We start from the raw sequence: 22,376 nt of genomic DNA, 5'->3' as shown, positions 1-22,376 counted from the left end.
TGACATGTGTATATTTGTTTAATTCAAGTTGGAGACTGGAATATTTAAATCACGAGTGTAAGCTAAGCACAAGCTGTATAGCAGTAAATCATGGGTCTTGTTCGCTACATTTAAATAGTTGCCACTAGGTGGCGTTAGTTTGCTTTGTAAACATTGTCCTGTTGAAAGCTAACAGCAGTTGCCTTTAACATAGTAAAATGTCCCAGGGCACTCCGCAGGAGCATTATAAAGCAAAATTTGACACTGAGCCAAATATCAGTGATATTAAAGCAGATGACCAAAAGAGGTTTTAATGGACATCTGAAAGGTGGAAAGATAGGTAGTGAGAAAGAGAGACATAGGGAGGGATTTTCAGAGTTTAGGGCCTAGGCAGCTGAAGGCACAGCCATCAAAAGTGGAGCAGTTAAAATCAGTGATGCTCAAAGGGCCACTATTAGCTGAGCATAGATATCTCAAAAGGGCTGCAGGAGGTTACAGAAATTGGGAAGGGCAAGGCTTGGAGAGATCTGAAAACAAGGATGAGAATTTTAAAATCAAGACATTGTTTAGCCAGGAGCTAATGTAGGTCAGCAAGCACAGGGGTAGTGAGAAAACAGGACTTGGTGTAAGGACACAGCAAAAGAGTTTTGGATTACCTCAAGTTTGCATATTGTTATTTCCTTTAAATCCTCAAATGGCCACATGCATTAACAGAATTGCTGTTTGAATTGCTAATGCCACTTAAGGAAATTGCAGTTAGGTGATTCTGATTTTGCTGAAAAATGCTGCTACCTAAGGGACTGAGCTGGACTCCATCCTTTAAACACTTTGGAGGTTGAGGCAGATGAGGGATGGAAATATCACACCTATGGAAATGCCAGCAAGGAATAGCTTATAAATACCTGGTTGTCCAGATTTGAGTATTCTAGTTTTGTTCTTCTGTCTATAGTTTGATGGTATTAAACTGTTTCAAATGTGTTATAGAAGTTAATCCTATATTTATAATTCTGCAGCTTTTTGGTAAAATAATTTACTCTTAATAAAATTGCAAATAATGGGATGATTCAAGATGTACCGCATGCTACATTTTACAGATCAGTATAATGACACTGAGAATGTTTGAGCATCTATTGCAAAAGCCAAATGAGCACATTATTTACAGCGTGGTCCTAAGGAATTTGGAGGAACGGAACTACGTTGAGAATAAACCAGCTTGCCAAGAGGACAAGGATATAGTTGAAAATGGACAGATAGCAGGAGCAGTGTGAGTTGCTTCTTGTCAGATTTGTTCTTTTTCACCAATTCATTAACATTAATATTTTTAAAATATGTATTGATGTGTTATGGCTTAAAAGGAAAGGGCAGCAATTTATTTCAAATTTTACTAAAAGAAAGCATTTTACATTTTACTGTGTGTTTAATGTGTGTGCTCCTTAATATATCCTTAATTTTTACTTGTCAATTTCTGTAATAGCAAAAGCCCTCAGCATAAAAAACATGCTCCTAACAATCAAGTTATAACAATTTTAAAATGGGTTCTTGGAAAATAAGTGAGGACTGCCTCACTGCAATTCCCAGTAGAATTTGCAGTAGAATTTGCACACGGTGCAGCCCATTAAAAAAGCGATGTAATAAATGACCAGTTAATCTTTCTTTCGAATATGTTGCTTGAGAGACAGACATTGGCAAGGACACCAGGAGCACTCTCCTTACTCCTTTTTAAAATAGTGCTGAGGAATAGTTCCCATCCACCCATGAGGGCAGCTAGTGCCATGATTTAGTGTCTGATCTGAAAGAAAATACTTGTGCCAGTTAACAAAAATCTAATTTCCAAGAAAATTTTGGGAAATGCCTTTACTTGGCACAGAAAGATAGTAGCTAGTCAACAAATACAGAAACCTGACTAGTTCACAGACTCCATAATGCCAGGGGATCACAGTTTAAACACCTAAGTTTTACAAACTACTATTTGCACTAAACACTAATATTGCAAAAATCAAGTTACTTCACTGTCAGGAATACTATTACTATGGCAGCATTGATCCTATATAACTAAAACATTTTGAACACTTAAATCATAATATCTCCTAACTTTGAACCAATGATTTTTTTTCCTTGAGTAAGCTTCATAGATACCTGAGAGAACTTCAATCAAGCGATCTTTATTCATATATGATAGTGAATAGTGAAGGGATATCTGCACCTGGGAAGGTGCCACAGAAGATCTCGGGATTCCAGATATTTGCACTTTTCAGCAAAGTTCACTGGTTAGCAATCTGGAGTAGAAACCTCAGTAGACTGCTTCTAATTCTTCCACCTCCATCCCAGCTGAGGTTAGCCAACTCGACACGAGTTGAGGATCAACCTTGGGGGGCTTTCTGATATATATGAATTAGCTACTTGCTGGTTAAACTCACTCAATCATTGGGGAAATAAACATAATGATTCTTAAAATAAAATTTTAACACTCCCCTCTTCACTGCCATTCTTATTTCTTTCTGTTCTATTAATTTTCTCTACTGTTTTTAGAAATTTTGGAATCTTAATTTTCTTCTTCCTGGCTCCTACCATTCATCTAAGACTTAGGTGGAATTTTTTCTTTGAACAAGTTTTTGAAACTGGATTTTCAGCAAGTCATAAACTGAGACATTAAAGATTAAAAAGGGGAAGCTGAAAATACTGGAAATCTGAAATAAAACAGAAATTGCCACAAAGTTCTGTCAGCATTTGGCATCACACACATTGAAAATTGACAAACCCTATCATACATTTAATCAGATTGTTTATATGCTTTAAAACAGGTAGGGAATAAAGTCCTCAGTGGTCCCATCAGGTCAGCAGCACTCTGCAAAGTTATCTCATCTACAGAGCTGAATGGGTTTGCTTTGTGTAAAGTGCCCAAGATTGCCATTCAAATACAGATATCTGAGAAAATTAGCCAATATTCAGATTTTCCTAATTTTAAAAATAAACTGCAGTTTACTTGAGGATCATTTTAAATAGTACCATATAGTTTAACTTCAAACCTTTTAAATTTTGTTTGTCTAACTTTCTTCACCTCCTTTTGCTCCTCCTAATTGTCTCCTTGATGCCTTACTTGAAGCAAATAGTTCATACTGGGGTGTGATTCCATTTACTTCTTCAGATTTCCCCCCAAGCTAACTGGTTCTTCATTTGGGGACTTTGACAGTAAATGTCGATGAACTATTCATTCATGCACAGTATCACAGAAAACCCAGTCTTCTAACCCAACATCTAAACATTACTAAAATGTGTTATTTTCCACCTTGTGCATAATGCAAAATAAACATTAGCATCTCAGCAGGGAGACTGCTGCGGGCCTCTGCTGACTGAGTTGAGACAGCCCAAAGCTATTTTACACCAGATTGATACGGTCACCAGACAGAGACAGACTTTCTGGCTCTCAGGGTTAAATGGCCAAGTATACACTTAGTCTCTCAGTAACCATGTTATTACCACATTGGCATCAACACGGGATAGAAAAATAATGCACTTAAGCCAAAATGTTTTAATAGTGCACAATGTTCATTTCATGTGATGCTTGTAATAAAATAATTTCTGAAATCAGATTACTCCCACTACTGCCACGAGTAGTCACAGGCCTGTTAGCAATAATGGTGGGTACCTGACCAGGCTCTCATAAAAATAAACCCACATTTGAAAGGATACAGTCTATAATAGTATGGCTGGGTGTTTTCAGTTGAAGTGAACTAAGCAGGCAAATTTCACACACCCATTACTATGCTTTGGTAAAATCTTAATGGCAATGTTGAGCATTGTTTTTTTGCAATGGAATGTACTATTATATTTTATAGACAGTATATTTTTGAATAAAGTTTCCTACTTATTCTGTATTCCTTGTTTCAGAGACTTGGAGGAAGATCCACTTTTCACTGATTTGTCACCTGATAACAGACTTCTGGGATCCAATTGGCTGACTGCTTCCCCACCTCCAACACCAGACCACACAAAATGTGATGGGAAAACAGAAGTTCATAAAATTGTTAATAGGTATGTTCAACGATTAATTTCTCCACTTCTTCACGCCAAACTTCCAAACTTCTCCACGCTAAATGTAACACTTAATATGCTTGTGGGGAACAGCGTAACTAGAGGCCATCAATATAAGATAGTTACCAAGAAATCCAATAGGGAATTCAAAAGAAACTTTTTCACGAAAGAGTGGTAAGAATGTGGAACTGCTATCAGGGAGTGATTGAAGCGAATAGTATGGATGCATTTTAAGGGGAAGAGCGGAGCATAAACACTGGGCTGAATGGCCTGTTTCAGTGCCATAGATCCTATGCAATTTGATGTAATACTGGAGTTGTTATCTTTTTTAATGTAGCAATTTAATTGGATAGCTAACATAGGAAATCTCTGTTGAAGTCTCCTTAAAGAATTTGAGCAAGTTTTCACAGAAACTGTGTTTATACTGTTTCCATTAACAATATTAAATTCCCACTTGGAACTTATGGGATAGGAGAAGAATGCACTTAAGCCATAATACTTTATTAATGCACAATGTTCATATGTGATGCTCATAATAAAATAATTTCTGAAATCAGATTACTCACAACTGCCACCAGTAGTCACAGGCCTGTTAGCAATAATGGTGGGTACCTGAGGGCACATTCAAACAATAATATTGTAATTATGGCTTGACTTTAAATTGGAGATCAACACTAATTTTGTTATTCAATGAGTTTATGAAGAAATAAAGCATTTGTGTAGCTCCTTTCATGACCTCAGGACGTTCCAAAATACTTCTTAATTGAAGTGTACTTACTACTGTGGAAAGGAAGCAGCTGATTTGCAGACAGCAAGATGTCACACAAACATGATATTAATGATCACATAAGCAGTTTGTGATGTTCAGGGATTAACGTTGTCCAGGACACTTGAGAATTAGCATTGTATCCTTTAGTTGGTGTCGTGGAATATTTTATGTCCACCTGAATACTCAGATGGTGTCTTGATAATATAAGTTCTAAGAAATCTGATCAAAGATCGAAGTATAATCTTGCCAAATATAATATATATTATATATATAGTTTCTATATTATAAAAACTTATTGGAGGTACATTGCAGTAGTATTAAAATACAAGATTTTACAATGAATTATAGTTAACAGTAAAATGGTTTGATTGCATACTGTAAAGTAATTGACTTTTCTGTTCTAAATTCCTCTAATATTTTAGTTTCCTATGTCTTGTTCCTGATGAAGCAAAATCATCTTACTATGTAGAAGGCACAGGATACGATACCTACCTCAGAGATGCACATAGGCAGGTAAGGCAAGTAAGATTATTAAACTGCAAAGGTGAAAGCTTAAAAAAATGCACCTTTGTCAAACAGTCCTTCATCATACTTAGTTCATGGGGTCAGCATCCATCTGTATTCTAACGGCACCCAGTTTTGTGCGTCTGCTTTGATTCCATGCCTCTCGCTCTTGCCCTATCAATATCTGATATCTAGTAGTGGATGAACCAGAACTTACTGCAGTTTAACTTTACCATGATCAAGGCTGTTCTGTTTGGTTTCCACATTGAGATTTAAATCAGCATTTTGCAGCATAGAAGGAGGCTATTTGGTTCATTGTGTCTGTGTTGGCTCACTGAAACGCATCCTGAGATTCCATCCTCCTTTCTGGCTGCTTCCTCATGCTGAACCTTATGGTACATAAACACTATATCATGAACTGTGTGTCCACTCATCTGTGTTTTCCATTACTAAGATTACCTACGTCATTCTTTAAAATATTACCTGTCTCAGTCTCCACTTTGTCCATGTCACTGATTAAATTCTAATCTGAACTTTCAGATTCAGGTTAACCAATATGTTCATCCTGCATCATCCCAACCTTTTCTAAGCCCTACTCCCATCACTTGTCCCCACTAAACTCAAGTATTTCCATTCCTCAGCACATCGATTAACCTCATATTCTGGAACCCTTCTGCTTTGCCTCATCTTCTCCAGGATCAAAGCCTGCTAAAAATCTAAATCTATCCTTTCTTGTAATGAATGGTGGATTCAATCTCATCATGTGGTATGATGACTGTGATAATTTATGCTTTTACGTCTTTAATATAGCTAAAACGAATGGGGCCCAAACCAAAAAGGTGCATACAAATAACAGAAGGTTTTAAGGAAAGCTTTAAAGGCACTCCTGCTCATAATCTGTGTAAAATAACTTATTCCTAATTATATCTTTTTAAAGATACAGCCTTCTGAGCCTTTGCCTAAATCTCTTTGTTTGGACCTTGGGATGAGAGGGTTGTCCTAGGATGAGAGGGTTGTCCTATGATGAGAGGCTGAGTAAATTGAATTTATATTCTCTGGAGTTTAGAAGAATGAGAGGTGATCTCAGTGGAACATTCAAGATTACAAAGGAGCTTGACAGGCTAGAGACTAAGAGGATATTGTTCTCTGGCTGGGGAATCAAGACTATGGGCACAGTTTCGGGATAAGAGATCAATCGTTTAGGACTGAGGTGAGGAGAAATTTCTTCACCCAAAGGGTTGTGAATCTTTGGAATCCTCTATCCTAGAGGGTTGTGGATGTGACATCATTGAATATATTTAAGGTTGGGATAGGCTGAATTTTGGTCTTTCAGGGAATGGAGGAATATGGGAACAGGTAGGAAAGTGGATTTGAAGCCTAAGATCAGCCATGGTCATATTGAATGGCAAAGCAGGCTCAACAGGCCCTGCTCCTATTTCTTATGTTCTTAACCCAACAAACAATAATTCCCCATGTTCTCTCATGAATGGAAAATAAATTATTCCTAAGAAATTTTTACACACAGACAATAAATATGAACAAATACTATAGAGATTTTCATTATAATGTTTGGCTTTGGCGTGGTTTGTTTATTTATGCTTTATAAATTTTCAATGGTAAAATCGCAAATTCAAAAATTCCTTGAGCTTGAATTCATTGGGTACTGATTGTTTCAAAGTGGTCTAATACTATGTGTAAGATGCACCAATAGTGTAATTTCTTCCACCTACTGAAAGAGAGCTATCTGTTGGTGAAGTTGTTTTACATGCTTGAGTTAATTAATGCTTATTTTATTGACAGTTCCGAGATTGTTGTGGTAACTGTATGAGGTGGGACTGGCCAGCGATACCTAAACCTTTGGAGAAATGCAATCTGGAATCTCCTTTCTTTGAGGGACATTTTCTAAAAGTTCTGTTTGATCGAATGGGCAGAATCCTTGATCAGGTACTGTGAAGCTGTTGAAACTATTTTCATGCAATACGGAGAAAAAAGCAAGACAATTTTTGGGTTGTTCAGGAAATGTATTTGACCTGTTGGATAAGAAATGAAGATGACAGGCGATCACTGCAATGGTTTTACCTTGCTAGGGTCTTACTGTTAAATTGGAGAAACTGATCCAGATATGTAAAGTGGTCAATCATTCGTTTATGCACTAAATTAAAGTCAAAATTACAGTATAAAGTTTTTAATACTGCACAATTAAATGCTCGGTGATGTGCTCAGAAAGTAGTTTAAGGCTGCATGATTTGTGTTTTTAACATGAACTTATTTCTGTTGAATGTTAAATAAAAATGGGAATACACAAATGAACGTAAGAAACAGGAGCAGGAGTAGACCATAGGATCCCATAAGCCTGCTGCACCATTCAGTAAGATCATAGCTGACAGTCCCCTTCAACTCTATGTTTCCGCCCCATCCTCATATCCCTTGATTCCTTTAGTGACCAAAATCTACATCAATCTTGTATATTCACAATGACTAAGATCCACAGCCCTCTGGGGTAGAGACTCCTCAGATTGACATCCGTTTGAGTGAAGAAATTTCTTACCTTATTGTTTTTGTGGATAGGACATACCTAAGCAATTTTCCACTTTGTTTGGTAGAGGCTAGTGTTGGAACTGTAAAGAAAAAGCATTTCTCTCATCTCAGCCTGAAATGGCCAACCTTTGTCTGAAAACTGTGTACCCTAGTTTTAAGCTTTCCAGCCAGGGGAAACAGCCTCTCAGCATCTGCATGTCAAGCAATTTAAGATTTTGTATGTTTTAATGAAATCAGTCCGAAATTGAAGATGATTGATGAGAAGAAACCAGCTCCCAAGAAGGGAGCCAAGAAAGCCTTAAAGAAACCGGCAGCATGGGGCAGCAAAAAGCACCAAAGGTCGTGGAAGGAGAGTTACTCCATCTACATCTACAAAGTGATGAAGCAGGTTCACCCCGACACCGGCACCACCTCCAAGGCCATGAGCATCATGAGCTCATTTGTGAATGATATTTTCAAGCGCATCACGGATGAGATGTCCCGCCTGGCCCATTACAACAAGCGCAGCACCATCTGCTCCTGGGAGATCCAGACCGCCGTGCACCTGCTGCTGCCCAGGAAACTGGCCAAGTACGCCATATTGGAAGGGACAAAGGTGGTAACCAAGTACACCAGCTACAAGTAAAATTCCAGAACATGCTGAAAAACACATCTCATTCTTCTAAACTCCAAAGGATATAGGCCCATCTTATTCAGTCTCTTATAGGACAACTCTTGAATCATAGGAATCAATCTAGTAAACCTTTGCCCTCTATGGCAAGTATATCCTTCCTTAGCTAAGGACACCAAAACTGTACGCCATACTCCACGTGGCCACACCAAAGCTTTATATAATTGCAGCAAGATTTCCTTACTCTTATACTCCCAACTCCCTTGCGATAAATGGTAACGTACCTATTGACTTCCGAATTGTTTGCTGTACTTAACATTCCATGATTCATGTACAGTGAAATCCCTCTTTGAATCCAAGTCTCTCAACTTTTAAAATATATTCTCAGAACCACAAAATCTTTACAGTGCAGAAGGAGGCCATTTGGCCCATCCAGTCTGCACTGGCTCTCTGAAAGAGCTTTATACCTAGTTCCACTCCCCTGCTTTGTCTCTGTAACCTTGCACATTCTTTTCAGAGAGCAATCCAATTCCCTTTTGAATACCTCGATCAAACCTGCCTCCACTGCCCTCTCAGGAAGTTCGCTCCACACTTCAATCACCCTCTGGGTGAAAAACTTTTTCCTCACATCACTTTTACTCCTTTTCCCAATTATTTTGAATCTGCTTCCTCTAGTTCTTGATGTTATCTTGAGTGGGAACAGTTTCTCACTATTTTACCTTATCCATACACCTCAGGATCTTGAATATCTCTATCAAGTCTCCTCTTAACCTTCCTTTCTCTCCAAGGAAAAGAATCCCAACCCCTCCCGTCTATCCTCATATCTACAGTTCTTCATCCTGGGAATCATTCTTGTGAATCTCCTCTGTACTCTCTCCAATGCCTTCGCATCCTTCCTCAACTATGGCACCCAGAACTGGATGCTGTACTCCAGATGAGGCCTAACTAGTGTCTCATACAAGTTCAACATGACCTCCTTGCTCTTGTATTCAATCCCTTATTAATAAAGCCTAAAATACTATATGCTTTATTAACTGCTCTCAACATGCCCTGCCATCTTCAATGACTTACGTACATATGCACTGAAGTCCCTCTGTTCCTGCACCTCCTTTAGAGTTTCTCTCTTTATACCGTCTCACCATTTTCTGCCAAAATTAATCACCTCACACTTCTCTGTATTGAACTTCATATGCCACTTGTCTGCCCAGTCCACCAACATGTCTGTGCCCTTTTGAAGTTCAAGACTTTCCTCATCGCAGTTGACAAAATTTCCAATCTTTGTATCATATGCAAATTTTGAAATCATACCCTGAACACCACAGTCTAGGTCATTAATATATTTCAGGAAGAGTAAGACTCCCAACACTGCCCCTGGGGAACTCCACTACAAGCCTTTCTCCAATCTGAAAAACAACCATTTATCACTACTCTCTGTTTCCTGTCACTCAGCCAGTTTCTTATCCCAGGTGCCAACTTTTCCTTTTATTCCATGAGCTAGAATTTTGCTCACAAGTCTGTTGTATGGCACTGTATCAAATGCTTTTTGTAAATCTATATACACCACATCAACAGCGTTGCCTTTATCAACCTTCTTTGTTACCTCCTCAAAAAATTTCAGTAACTTGGTTAAACATGATCTTCCCTTAATGAATCCATACTAGCTATCCTGCACTTGTCTAAGTGACTATTGATTTTGACCCAAACTATAGTTTCCAGAAGTTTCCCTACCAATGAAGTCAAACTGATCGGTCTGTAGTGCTGGCTTTATCCTTGCACTCCTACTAGCACCACCTCTGCTTCTAAGGAAGACTGGAATATTAGCAGTAATGTCTCTGCAATTTCCGCACTCACTTCCCTCAGTACCCTTGGATGTATCTCATCCTGTCCTGGTACCTTGATACTTCAAATAAAGATAGCCTTTGTAACATCCTCGGCTCAATTGTAAATTCTTCTGGTGTACCAGTTACCTCATCTCTCATAAAAGCAAAATACTGTGGATGCTGAAAATCTGAAACAAAAACAAAAATAGCTGGAAAAACTCAGCAGGTCTGACAGCATCTGTGGAGAGGAAGACAGAGTTAATGTTTCGAATCCGTATGACTCTTCATCTGAACCCAGTTCTGATGAAGAGTCATACGGATTCGAAACGTTAACTCTGTCTTCCTCTCCACAGATGCTGTCAGACCTGCTGAGTTTTTCCAGCTATTTTTGTTTTTGTTACCTCCTCTCTCATCTCAGCCTGGGTAGCATCTTTTTTTGTGAAGACAGATGCAAAGTACTCATTTAATACCTCCGCTATTTCTCCAGCCTCCATGTGCAAGCCCCCTTTTGTATCCCTAATCGGCCCCATTCTTTCTTGTACCACCCTATTATTTATATGCTTATGGAAGACCTTGGGATTCCATTTCATGTTAGCTGCCAGTCTCTTTTCATGTTCTCTCCCTGCTTATTAGTTTTTTCACTTCATCTTTGGTCCTTTTGTATTCAGCCTGATTCTCCACTTTATTTTCTATCTGATATCTTCATTTCTATCTCTCTCATCATCCAGGGCGCTCTGGCTTTATTTGTCCTACCTTTGCCCTTCAAGGGAATATACCTTGACATTGCCTCCAGTACCGATTCTTTGAAGATGGCCCATTGTTCAGCCATCGTCTTTTCTGCCAACATTTGATTCCAACTTGCTCAACTCAGGTGCATTCTCATCCCATCAAAGGTGGCTTACGCCCAATTAACTATCCCTGCTCTGGATTATTCCTTGTCCTTTTCCATAGCCAATCTAAACCTTATGATACAATGGTCGTTGTCCCCTAAATGCCCTCCCACAGACATTTGATCCACTTGGGCCAACTCATTCCCCGGAACCAGGTCCAACAGTGCCTGACTTCTCGTTGGACTGGAAACACTGCTGCTAAAAATTATTTTGAACACATTTCAGGAACTCTTACCCTTCTTGTCCCTTTGGACTATTCCTATCCCAGCCTATATTAGAATAATTAAAGCCTTCCATTATAATTATGCACCTCTCTGTAATTTCTTTGCAAATTTGTGTCTCTGTGTCCCTTCCACTAGTTGGTGGTCTATATCCTACACCGATCAATGTTATTGCACCTTTTTCATTCCTTACATCTAGTCAGAGAGATTCAATTCTTGACCTCTCTAGTACATCCTCTATCTCCAGTACTGTAATACCATCTTTAATCAATACTGCCACTCACCACCGCACGCACCCCCCCACCCACAACTTTTCTTTCTTTCCTGTCTCTCCAAAACCTTCACATCCTTGTACCCATGAATATTTAACAGAGTCCTGCCCTTCTTTGGGCCAGGTCTCTGTTGTAGTAAAGATATCATAATTATCATCCTGTGCCTGTAGTTCAGCAGTCTTATTCAACACACACTGTGCATTCACATGCATGCACATTAAGGCTGATTTAGGCTTTTTACTTTCCCCCTTACTCTGACCCCACCTAGTGACTTACAATCGCCTTCTCTAATCCTATCAATCACTCCGAATATTCTATTAACCTTGACACTACTATCTGATATATCTTCTCTATAATACTTCTCTACTTCCCACTGCCTGTTTTTATCCTCTCCACTCTGAATTTCCCCTCAGATTCCCATGCCCCTGCCAATCTAAACCCTCCCAACAGCACTATCAAATCTCCCCTCCTGCTTTTTTATTCTTCCTACCATTTCCCCATATTGTACTGCATCTGCCACCTTCTTGCCCACTCACTACCCTATCTATATCCCTTTGCAGGCTCTTTGCTTCCTCCTCACAGCTTACTATCCCACCTAGGGTTGTACAGTAAGTCCTCACTATATGTTTATGGTTGCATTCCTCAAAATGGCGACTTTAGGTGAAATAACTTTGTGAATCATAGGTTCCCATAAGAATCATTGTTAAAGCCAAAGTTAGACTCCTTCAGATATTTCTTGCCCAGAAAAACTACCATACATGTTGAAGTACTGTACTGTATATGTGTAGCACTGTGTATTCCCAGCTGGAATAACTTGCAAAATAAAGTAAATCACTGAATGTAACTCAGTACTATATACATTGAAATTGGATACTGAAATACTAAATCACCCAAACAAGCCCTGAGCAGCACAGCTTCTTGAGTCACCCACAGCACTCCTGAAACTCAGCTCAACTTTTTACTTGCTTTCCTTTTTCATTCTGTCTCTCTCTCTCCCCCTCTCGTTTCCAACTCTCTCTCTTTCTCGTTTCCAACTCTCTCCCTCTCGTTTCCAACTCTCCCCCTCTCTCTCCTTTCCCACTCTCCCTCTCTCCTTTCCCACTCTCTCTCTTTCCCTCCTTTCCCACGCTATCTTTCTCTCCTTTCCCACTGTCTCTCTTCTTTTCTCTCTATTCTTTCCCACTCTGCCTCCCTCTTTTTCCTTTCATTCTTCTAACTCCCTCCTACCAGATGCTAGCTTTTAAAAGCAAAATTTAGTATCACCCTACTTCTTTCCTACTCTCTCTCCTCCTTTCCCACTCTCTTTCTCCCCTTTCCCACATGCTCTCTCACTCTCCTATCCCTCTCTGTCTCTCTCTGTCCTGGATACCTCCCTGACAGTTTTCAGGGGCTGAGTCCCTGTCCCACAAGGTGCTGTGGAAGAAACTGGCAATGGAGCCAGCAGGGCTGCAGAAGGAGCTGGCAGGGCTATTCGAGGAGGCTGAGGGGACTTGGATGGAGAGAGGTTTTGGGGGTGGGATGGGGGGGTAAGGGGTAGGGGGGAGCGCTCCCTGCCCCCAGCTCCCCTCCCCTTCCCTTCCCAACACCCGGGTTAATCTCAGTTCGGTGGCTGGCAGCTTCCTGTCCTTGTCCTGCGCTCCTGCTCCCAGGATCTCGGGCCTTTGTCTCTCGCCCAACCTCGGCTTCTAGTGACTGTGGCAGCTCTGACATCAGAGCAGCTGTTCATCACAGGGGGTCAGAGCCAGAGTGCAGACAACATAAAATCAAATTTGGACACACAAATTGAAAAAAGGTCCTAAAGGGTAAACAATGTTGTCGCAAAATGACTTAGTGACTTATAGTGAAGACTTAACTGTATTGTCAGCAAACTTGGACACATTACATTCTATCTCTCCCTCTAAGTCATTAATGGAAGAATAATGATGTGCCTATTAACTGCAATAAATCCTAGAACTGTGACAGTATTTTTTAGCTTGAGGATATAACAGTTATTTGGCCAATCCTGTTTGACACAATGTTGGTGTTGTCCTTCATAAGGCAAGTGAAATCTTGGGAGGATTATGAAATGTTTCCATTTGCGTCTGTCAGTTCTTTTCTATTTGAATACTTTAGTTCTGGAAGTGGCATACTTTGTACCTAGTGACAGCATCAAGTCTGATGCAATTGAGGTGGAGTGCAAAGTTCTCTTGTGTTACTGATGATAATAGTCTTCAACATCTAAATACAGAATCAGTGCAACTTTTCATTTCAAAAACCGGATAACTTTATAACTGTTAGAAAAATAGAATTATGCGGATGTTGGAAATCTGGAATAAAATTAAATTTTGGAAACACTCAGCAGGTGAGGCTGCATCTGTGGAGAAAGAAACAGGATTAATGTTTCAGATCAAGGACCTTTCATCAGGACTGGAAAAAAGAGAATTGGAATGAAGAGATCTATTAGATTTTGAGCAAGGGGTGGATGGGACAAGAAGGAAGGGAAGGTCTGTGATAGAGTGGAAGATAAGCAACATTGAGTGACAGAAGAGTCGGCATTCCAGTGCCAAAAGGAATGCTGATGGGGCAAGAAAAGAAACAAAAGATGTGCCTAGAGCTACTGTGTGAAAGTGAAAATAAAAAAGAGAAATACGAACAATGCAAAGAAAAGGAAACAGATTATGATCTGAAATCGTTGAACTCAGTGTTGAGTTCGAAAGGCTGTAAATTACCGAATTGAAAGATGAGGTGCTGTTCCTCAAGCTTGCTTTGATCTTCGTAGGAACAGTGCAGCAGGCCAAGGATAGGGATGTCAGTGTGAGAGCAAGATGGAGAATTAAAATGGCAGGCCACTGGAAGCTCAGGTTCATGCTTGCGGACTGAACGAGGTGTTCCACAAAGTGGTCACTCAGTCTGCATTTGGTCTCCCTAATGTAGAGGAGAGCATATTGTGAGCAGCAAATACAATACACTAAATTGAAAGAGGTACACCTAAATTGCTGCTTCACCTGGAAGTAATATTTGGGGCCTTGGATGGTGAGCAGAGAGGAGGTAAAAGGGCAGGTGTTACATCTCCTGCACTTGCATGGAGAGGTGCTGTGGGAAGTGGACAGGGTGTTGGGGATGACTGAGGAGTGGACTCAGGTATCGTGGATGGAACAGTTCCTTTGAAATACTGAAAGGGGAGGGGAAGATGTGTTTGGTGGTTGCATCACGCTGGAGATGCAGAAATTGATCTGTTGAATATGGAGACTAGTGGAGTGGAGGGTGAGGACAAGAGGAACCCCATCTGGTTCTGAGGAGGAGGGAAAGGGATGAGAGCAGAAGTGTGGGAAATGTGGCAGACACAGTCAAGGGTCCTGACAACCACGATGGGGGTGGTGGAATCCTCGGATGAGGATAAAGGATGACATCTCAAAAACGCTGGTGTGGAACCTTATTGCTACTTTGAGGTTACACAAGTATTGCTAATAATACTATTCTTCAAAGCAATTCTGTGATGCACATAAAAACCATTAGAAACTATAATGAGATCAGCCAGTTAGAACACTTAATTTTTGGTGACGTGATTATAACCTTAAGTTACTTGGGTCATGATTACAATAATGGCATTATTTTCTGAATTCTGCAAAGTGTAAACAAAACAGCTTTCAAGCTAGTATTTGGGGTAGCACTGAAAGGATAATGGTAATGCATAACGTGATTTATCTTTGTGCAGGGTTTTTCATTTAGTAAGGAAGCCATAATCAATGCATGTTCTTTCTATTGCCGCCTTGTATCAGAACTTACAGGCTATTTGAAATGATCTGTCTCTCGTTACTTTTATATACAAATGCTAATTATTTGGAACTTTTTCTCCTTTTCCAGCCATATGATGTGAATTTGCAAGTGACATCTGTTCTGTCAAAGTTATCTTTATTTCCCCATCCCCACTTACATGAATACTTACTGGATCCTTACATTAATCTGGCTCCTAACTGCCGGTCTTTGTTTTCCGTTATTGTAAGGGTAAGTGCATAACACACTTAGGTTATTTATATTGTTAGATGTGAAAATTATGCACATTTAGTAAAAAATAAAATTTATTTTAATTTCTAATGGATGCTAGTTTTTACTGTTAATGCAAACTGACTTTTAAATGAACTGTAGAAGCATGAAGGATATTACACTAAATTCTTGCTAATGAATTTCTAGGTGGTTGGAGATTTAATGTTGAGAATACAACGTATCCCAGACTTCACACCAAAGCTTTTGCTAATCCGAAAACGTTTGCTGGGTTTTGAGCCAGATGGACCTATGTAAGTTCAGATTAATCACTTTTTCTCATTTCTCTTTCATAATATTGATATTGTGCATGTTACTTTAAGTGAGAATATGGTAAATGCCTAAATCCAAGATGTTGCAACAGAACCCCCTAAATGGCATTTTCTTTCTCATCTCTGCCCCCTTCTTTGGGTCATTCCAACCTCAGGAAGCACATATAAGTTCCATAAGTTCTGCTGTTTAAAAAATATATAGAAAAATGCATTGATGCCTGCAGAATTTACTGCAAAGGAGGACATTTGGTGCCACAGCTAGTTCTTAAACTGCGGGTATCAACTCTAATCGGATTTCCTTACTATTTCTTAGTACCCTTTTATATTCATTTTTCAGCACTTAACCAATCCCTTTTAAGTGACACGCTAGTCAATGGGCATTTGTAATAAAGCATTCCATGCTCTAATAATCCCCTGTGAAAATAGTTCTTAGTGGTCACCTTCATTATTCCATGATAATCCCCACTTTTATGCTTCCTTGTTACCAATTCACCAGTACTTTACCCTCTTGAGAACTTTTATGATTTTGACAGCTTCAGTTAGATCTCCAACCTTCTTTGTTTCAGTAAAAAAGCTCATTTTTAAAAAAAATCTTAAAACATTTTACATCCAATTAATTGCTTTTTGAAATGCTGTCACATTTTGTGTTTTCCCACAATTATCCAATCTTTCCTCTCAATTTGCCTTGCCTCCTAATTCAGTATCATTTCTCTTGTGCCTTGGTCGAAATCATTTAAATAAGTGGAAAATTAAAGAGTCCTCAGCACAGACCTCCAGGCCATGCCACTGTGCACATCGTACCAATCTCAAAAGCATCAATCATCTCTCTATTCCCGTTAATACCACGTACTTTAAATTTAGCAAGTATCTTATGTGATAATTTATCAACACTTCCTGTACCTTATTTTTTTCAGTTTTCAGCTGTATTATTCTCAGTTTTCTGCTCTATTATTCTCAAGTTTTATTATATCTAGCTTGTACAAGCCTTATTTTTGCTGAAAGCCTTTTATCCTTTACAAGCTGTTCAACTGTCTAATCTTCCTCTACCTGTCTGAATTAGTGTGTAGCACAGTAGCATTCAAGAATGTTCCAAATATGGATCTGCTACAGATATCTTCCTGAGTGCAAATGTCACTTTTTTTCTTAGATAGTCTGTGCACCTTCCTTTTATGGAAGTTGCCTCCGACTGCCTCAGTATCTATCTACTTGTGTGGTAATATGATCCAGGAAGGTAACAATAAAATTAACTTGTGACCTGGACTAAATTCATTGCCTTGCATGTGCACCCCTTTAATCTTTCTGGATGAAGACCAGAGTAACAATTGGTGAAGCAAAACTTGGTTTTAATTGCAAGCTATCTTATCCTACAGTAGATGAAGCACAGAAAACAATGAAATTAATGAGATGCTTGCAATGTGTTTGGGTTCCTGTATGCAGAGGTCTGGCTTCTTATAGCCGAACAATGTGAGAAGGCAGTACAACCATAGAGTCAGCTTACTATTCTCACAAAAGTTACTGCACTTGTCTGCTTAAAGCCACTTCACTCCTACCCAGAAAATGTCCCTCACTTGCTATTCTCACAGAAGTGTTCCAGAACAAAGGCAAATGAGAAATAACAGATTTGCAATTTGATTCTGATTGGAAAAGTTTTAGATTCATAGTGCAAATTTTGAGAGCCATTTGCTATATGTCACTGGTTGGTCCTAAAGTGAGAAATCATAGCCAGGTAGATTTAAGTAGATCATGGATTAGATTCCTGAATGATTAGTAGCTGCCTTTTTGCCTCTTAGCAATTAGATTGTATCTTTTTTTTGAAGATTTACAGGAAATGTAAATATAAATTGAGCACTTTCCTTTGCAACCTGCCTAAACTATTTGTCTTCCTCAACTTTGTCCTAGTTTACTTGGTTATGATATACAAATAAGATCTGATTTTTAATCATTTATCATCCATTGTAGGTTGTTTGCTTTTGCTGACAGTATTTGAATAATAATTTCCTTGTATTGAATGCATTGTATTGAACTTAATTCATTGGTGTAGATAGATATATAAATGTTAAATTTCATTTTTTTTAAATGTTGGGAACTTTAATTTTGTAAGTTGAATTGGATGATGAACATTCACAATATCAGCAGAACAAATGTACTTTCAGAAAAAGTTGAAACTCATTTCTTTTACCTTTTCTCCCCCACACAGCATTGACCATATGACGTTGCTGGAAGGTGTAATTGTATTGGAAGAGTTCTGTAAGGAATTAGCAGCAATAGCTTTTGTTAAATTCCATGCTTCTACCACACCCTAATTATTGGCTGGATTCCACACAGAAGCATCCCATCAGCACTTCAGTTTTACAAGTCAGCTTCATGGAAATGTTTGGAACAACAAAGCCAGCTGTGACTGCTAACTGTAGTATGCTGCGCGTCAGTGTCTTGGATATGGATAGAAAAAAGGGAAATACGTGCAAAAGTGGAGCAACTAATGCAGTTGTCTGTAAAGATGGGAAAACATGTCAAGAAGACTATGAATACTTTCATTGACATTAATATTGGAAGGGTGTTTTTCAAATAACAAGTCTCAAAATGTTGTGCATGTTGTATTTTACAGAGAGAAGTAGTAGTTTTCCTACTTCTGGTCCCTCTTAAAATCATGATCCTTCTCTTAAAAATTATTCTCAACACTTGAGAATAAGTTGGGCAAAGGTCAATATCAGAGATATTAATCAGTATTTTATCAAATCAGAGAATTATTTAAGTAACGAAAGCTGAGGTGCTGATCTGAAATTATTGTATGTTTCTGTGCCTTTGAAATGGGCAGCATTAGGTATTAAGTCATGTTAATCTTTCGTCGCTCTGTTTTCTTCCCCTCCCCAACACTTTCAAACAGTCCAGAAGCCAAAAACCACATGGGCAACGGCTTTAGTGTCTGTTTCCGAGCCTTCATACTCATAGCAGGGAATCGCCTCCATATTTGGATGCAAGTCTAAGCTTAAGTATTGTATACTTGCATAAAAAAGTGATGTTTGGTTTATGGTTAATGCTCCATTTTAAGTGTTCACTCTTAACAAGTACTTGGTGTTCAGCAAAGCTGTAATACTACAAAATTTTCAATATAACTTTACAACCACAACCCAGTGTTAATGAACTATTTAAAACAGCCATCACCAACTTTTTTTTTATTAAACTAGAAAATACAGAACTATAGATATTTATAAAACACCATAACCTGCATACTTATAAAAAGCTAAATTGTTCAATATGTTTCACATTGGATGCCTAAAATGAAGTGGGGTTGTTGTGCAATGATTTAATGATGAAACCTTTACAAATGCTTCATAACTAATGTTTGTTACAAATTATATATTCCAAATTAAGTTCTGTATTTACACTTTTGCTAAAATATTACCAATGGTCCTTCTTTTCTATTTTCATTTCAATTATAAAATGTTAACGTTAAACAACAAAAGCTGTTTTTATAGTTAGCAGCATTGGGCTTTATTGAACATGGAGTACTAGTTTATAGTAGGTGCTTGAAGTGTTGATTTATGTTTCTGTAAATAAGTCTTATTTGTAATGTAGTTGGTGTGTTCCAACCAAATATTTTGAGAGTTCATCACATTTAATGTCTGAGTCTTCCTTTTTTGTTCAGAAGAGTGCAACACTTTTTTTGCGTGCAATATAAAAGCTGTATTACCTTAAGATGCAGCTTATATGCAACACTTCTGTCATATATAAGAAAGTCTTATATATTGATCTGTGCTTGCTTCTACTGTCACCATTGTATATGGTAAATGGGTTAATAATCTGCCTAATTTACATTAAAAATACATTTAGAATTTTCCTGTTGAAGGAATTTTTTTAGCACCCTCATACTTTGATATGCCATACCTTTATGACTGACTGCAGATGACCTAATACATGTTGGCCTCCAGTGTAAATTTATTGTTTGAACTGGGCACAATAAGAAAAGTGATCTTTAAATCACATGTCACTGTGGTTCTTGCTGTATCCAGGGCTGGGTTAACAGCAGGTATTCTCTTGCATTTTTAGTGACCGTTAGTTAATCATATTTCTGTTTTAAAAGTACAATATCTCCGCCAACCTAAACAACAAGGTCATTGCTGGCTTCATAGCGGGGAAAAAAGGTTCATGTAAGCTTTTTGAAGATGACCAGAATTATTAACATGGAGAAAAAGTTAATAAGATTGACCCTGGCGTTCTTTCAAACTACCGCACCACCTTCAACCTCCCATTCTTCTCCAAAGTCCTTGAATGTGTTGTTGTCCCTTTCCCAGAACTCCATGTTTGAATCCCTCCAATTACATTTCCATCCTTGCCACAACACTGAAACAACTCTTAACAAAGTCCCAAATTACGTCCTTTATGACTGTGATAAAGGTAAACTAGCCTTCCTCATTCTTCTCGAGCTGTCTACTGCTTGTGAAATGGTTAACACATCAATCTCCTCCAACACTTCTCCACTGTCATGCAGCCACATGAGCCTGCATTCATCTTGTTCCTTTCTATATAATCGTAGGCATAGTATCAATATGATGGCCTCTTTCCCTACTCCAGCCCTATTATCTCTGGTGCCCCCTAAGGATCTATCCTTGACCTCCTATTTCTCATCTACATACTGTCCCTCTGTGACGTCATCCAAAAGCATAGCATTTAGCTTTCATATGTACGCTGACAACACCCAACTTTAACTCACCACCACCTCCCTCGACTCCTCCACTGTTGCTAAATTATCAGACTGTTTATCTGACATCCATTACTGGATGAGCAGAAATTTCCTCCTGTTAAATATAGGGAGACTGAAGCCATTGTCTTCAATCCCTGCTTCAAACTCTGTTCCCTAGCTACTGACTCCATCCCTCTCCCTGGCAACAGTCTGAGATTTAAGCCAAACCATGTGCAACCTTAGTGTTATATTTGTTATATCTGCACCACAAAGACTGCCTGTTTCATCTTCGTAACATCACCTAACTTCGCCCCTGCCCCAGCTCATCTGCTGCTGAAATCCTCATTCATGCCTTTGTTATCTCTAGACTTAACTATTTTAACACCTGGTTGACCTTCCATATTCTACACACCCAAACTTGAGGTCATCCAAACCTGCTGCCCGTCCTCTAACTTGCACGAAGTCCCATTCACTTATCACCCCTTTGCTCGCTGACCTACACTGGGTCCTGATCAAACAACACCTTAATTTTAAAATTCTCATCCTTGTTTTTAAATCCCTTGATAGCCTCACACACCTCCCCCCCCAACCATCTCTCTAATCTCCTCCAGTCTCTCAAACCTCCAAAATATCAGCATTCATCTAATTCTGGCCTCACAAGCACCCTCGGTCTTAATTGTTCGACCACTGATGGCTGGATCTTCAGCTGCCTGTGCACTGAGCTCTGGTATTCCCTCTCTGATTCTCTACCTCTCCTTCAAGACACCTTTTAAAACCTACCTCTTTGACCAAGCTTTTGGCCATCTCTCCTAATATTACCCTATATGGATGGTGTGTAATTTTGCTTTAATAACATTCCTGCGAAGCACCTGTGGACATTTTATTACATTAAAGGGATTATATCAATATAAGTTGTTATACCAAGTCAGTAGTCATATTATTGGTGTCATGCTGCTCCATACGTTTTTCAGTAAAATCACTGTTTGGTTAAGGAATTGCCATTATACTGCATCTTTGACAGTTGCCCTTCATTTTGATTAAATCTTTGCTTTGTAATGAAGTGGATTTTATGTATACATTGTCATAGCTAACAGAAATTGCAATGATGAAAACCTCTTCATTTTCATGTTTTACTGCTTGTTTGCACATAAATCCCCAGGGATAAATTAGTTATTAACAAGTCTTTCAGTCTAAATTGAAACTAGCTTACAAGCGTCTATGATTTTTCATATTTTGTGACCCTTAAGAATTTGTCTTGCTCTCAACTTCCTGCTGTATGCGAAGGTGGGATTTATTGTGGGATGTGCAATTATCATTTGTCTCCTGATAATTAAATTTGATCTCGTCTTGTACCATCTCCTGTAGATTTTACACCATTTTTCCTCCCCTAGAAATTTCAGGGGTTTTTGTTCAAAGAATTATGAACAAACAAAACATTTAACTGTAAATTTTGTATAGTATGTGATCATTCGTGACAGCCTCCTTCATAAAAAAAAACTATAAACAGCCTACTCTTCCGTCATTCATTTATATTCTTAATTTTTGATCATTTGAATCTTTAGCAGAAAAATAACTTCACATTTTCAGGAGTAAGCTGTAAAACTGACGTTTTTAAGTTGAGATGGCAATGAATCCATCGACTTTGCTTTAGTATAGTTTAAAAACATATTGCCAAATTTAATTTCCAACATTTCTATAAGTTACTGTTGGTGCAGAATTTTAGCGTGCATGTGCTGGAGAGAACATACCACCAAAATAATTGTAATGT

General features: G+C 38.7%; 1 protein-coding gene across 2 annotated transcripts in view; it reads left to right on the top strand.

Annotated features, from left to right (window-relative positions):
• Positions 1-22,114, top strand: part of fhip2a (FHF complex subunit HOOK interacting protein 2) — a 72,795-nt gene extending 50,681 nt beyond the window's left edge. For both annotated transcript variants that reach the window (XM_041209683.1, XM_041209684.1), the window contains 7 exons: positions 1,074-1,243; positions 3,868-4,011; positions 5,203-5,293; positions 7,085-7,228; positions 15,479-15,619; positions 15,806-15,909; positions 18,125-22,114. In XM_041209683.1, coding sequence (XP_041065617.1) covers positions 1,074-1,243; positions 3,868-4,011; positions 5,203-5,293; positions 7,085-7,228; positions 15,479-15,619; positions 15,806-15,909; positions 18,125-18,230 — 900 coding nt within the window. In that variant the 3' untranslated portion in view covers positions 18,231-22,114. The remainder of the gene's footprint in view (positions 1-1,073; positions 1,244-3,867; positions 4,012-5,202; positions 5,294-7,084; positions 7,229-15,478; positions 15,620-15,805; positions 15,910-18,124) is intronic.
• Positions 22,115-22,376: the final 262 nt, after the last annotated feature.

This window comes from Carcharodon carcharias, chromosome 17, assembly GCF_017639515.1.
Source record: "Carcharodon carcharias isolate sCarCar2 chromosome 17, sCarCar2.pri, whole genome shotgun sequence".
In the NCBI taxonomy this organism is placed as follows: domain Eukaryota; kingdom Metazoa; phylum Chordata; class Chondrichthyes; order Lamniformes; family Lamnidae; genus Carcharodon; species Carcharodon carcharias.
Note: the sequence above shows the minus strand (reverse complement) of the source record. Positions and strands in the feature narration are given on the sequence as shown.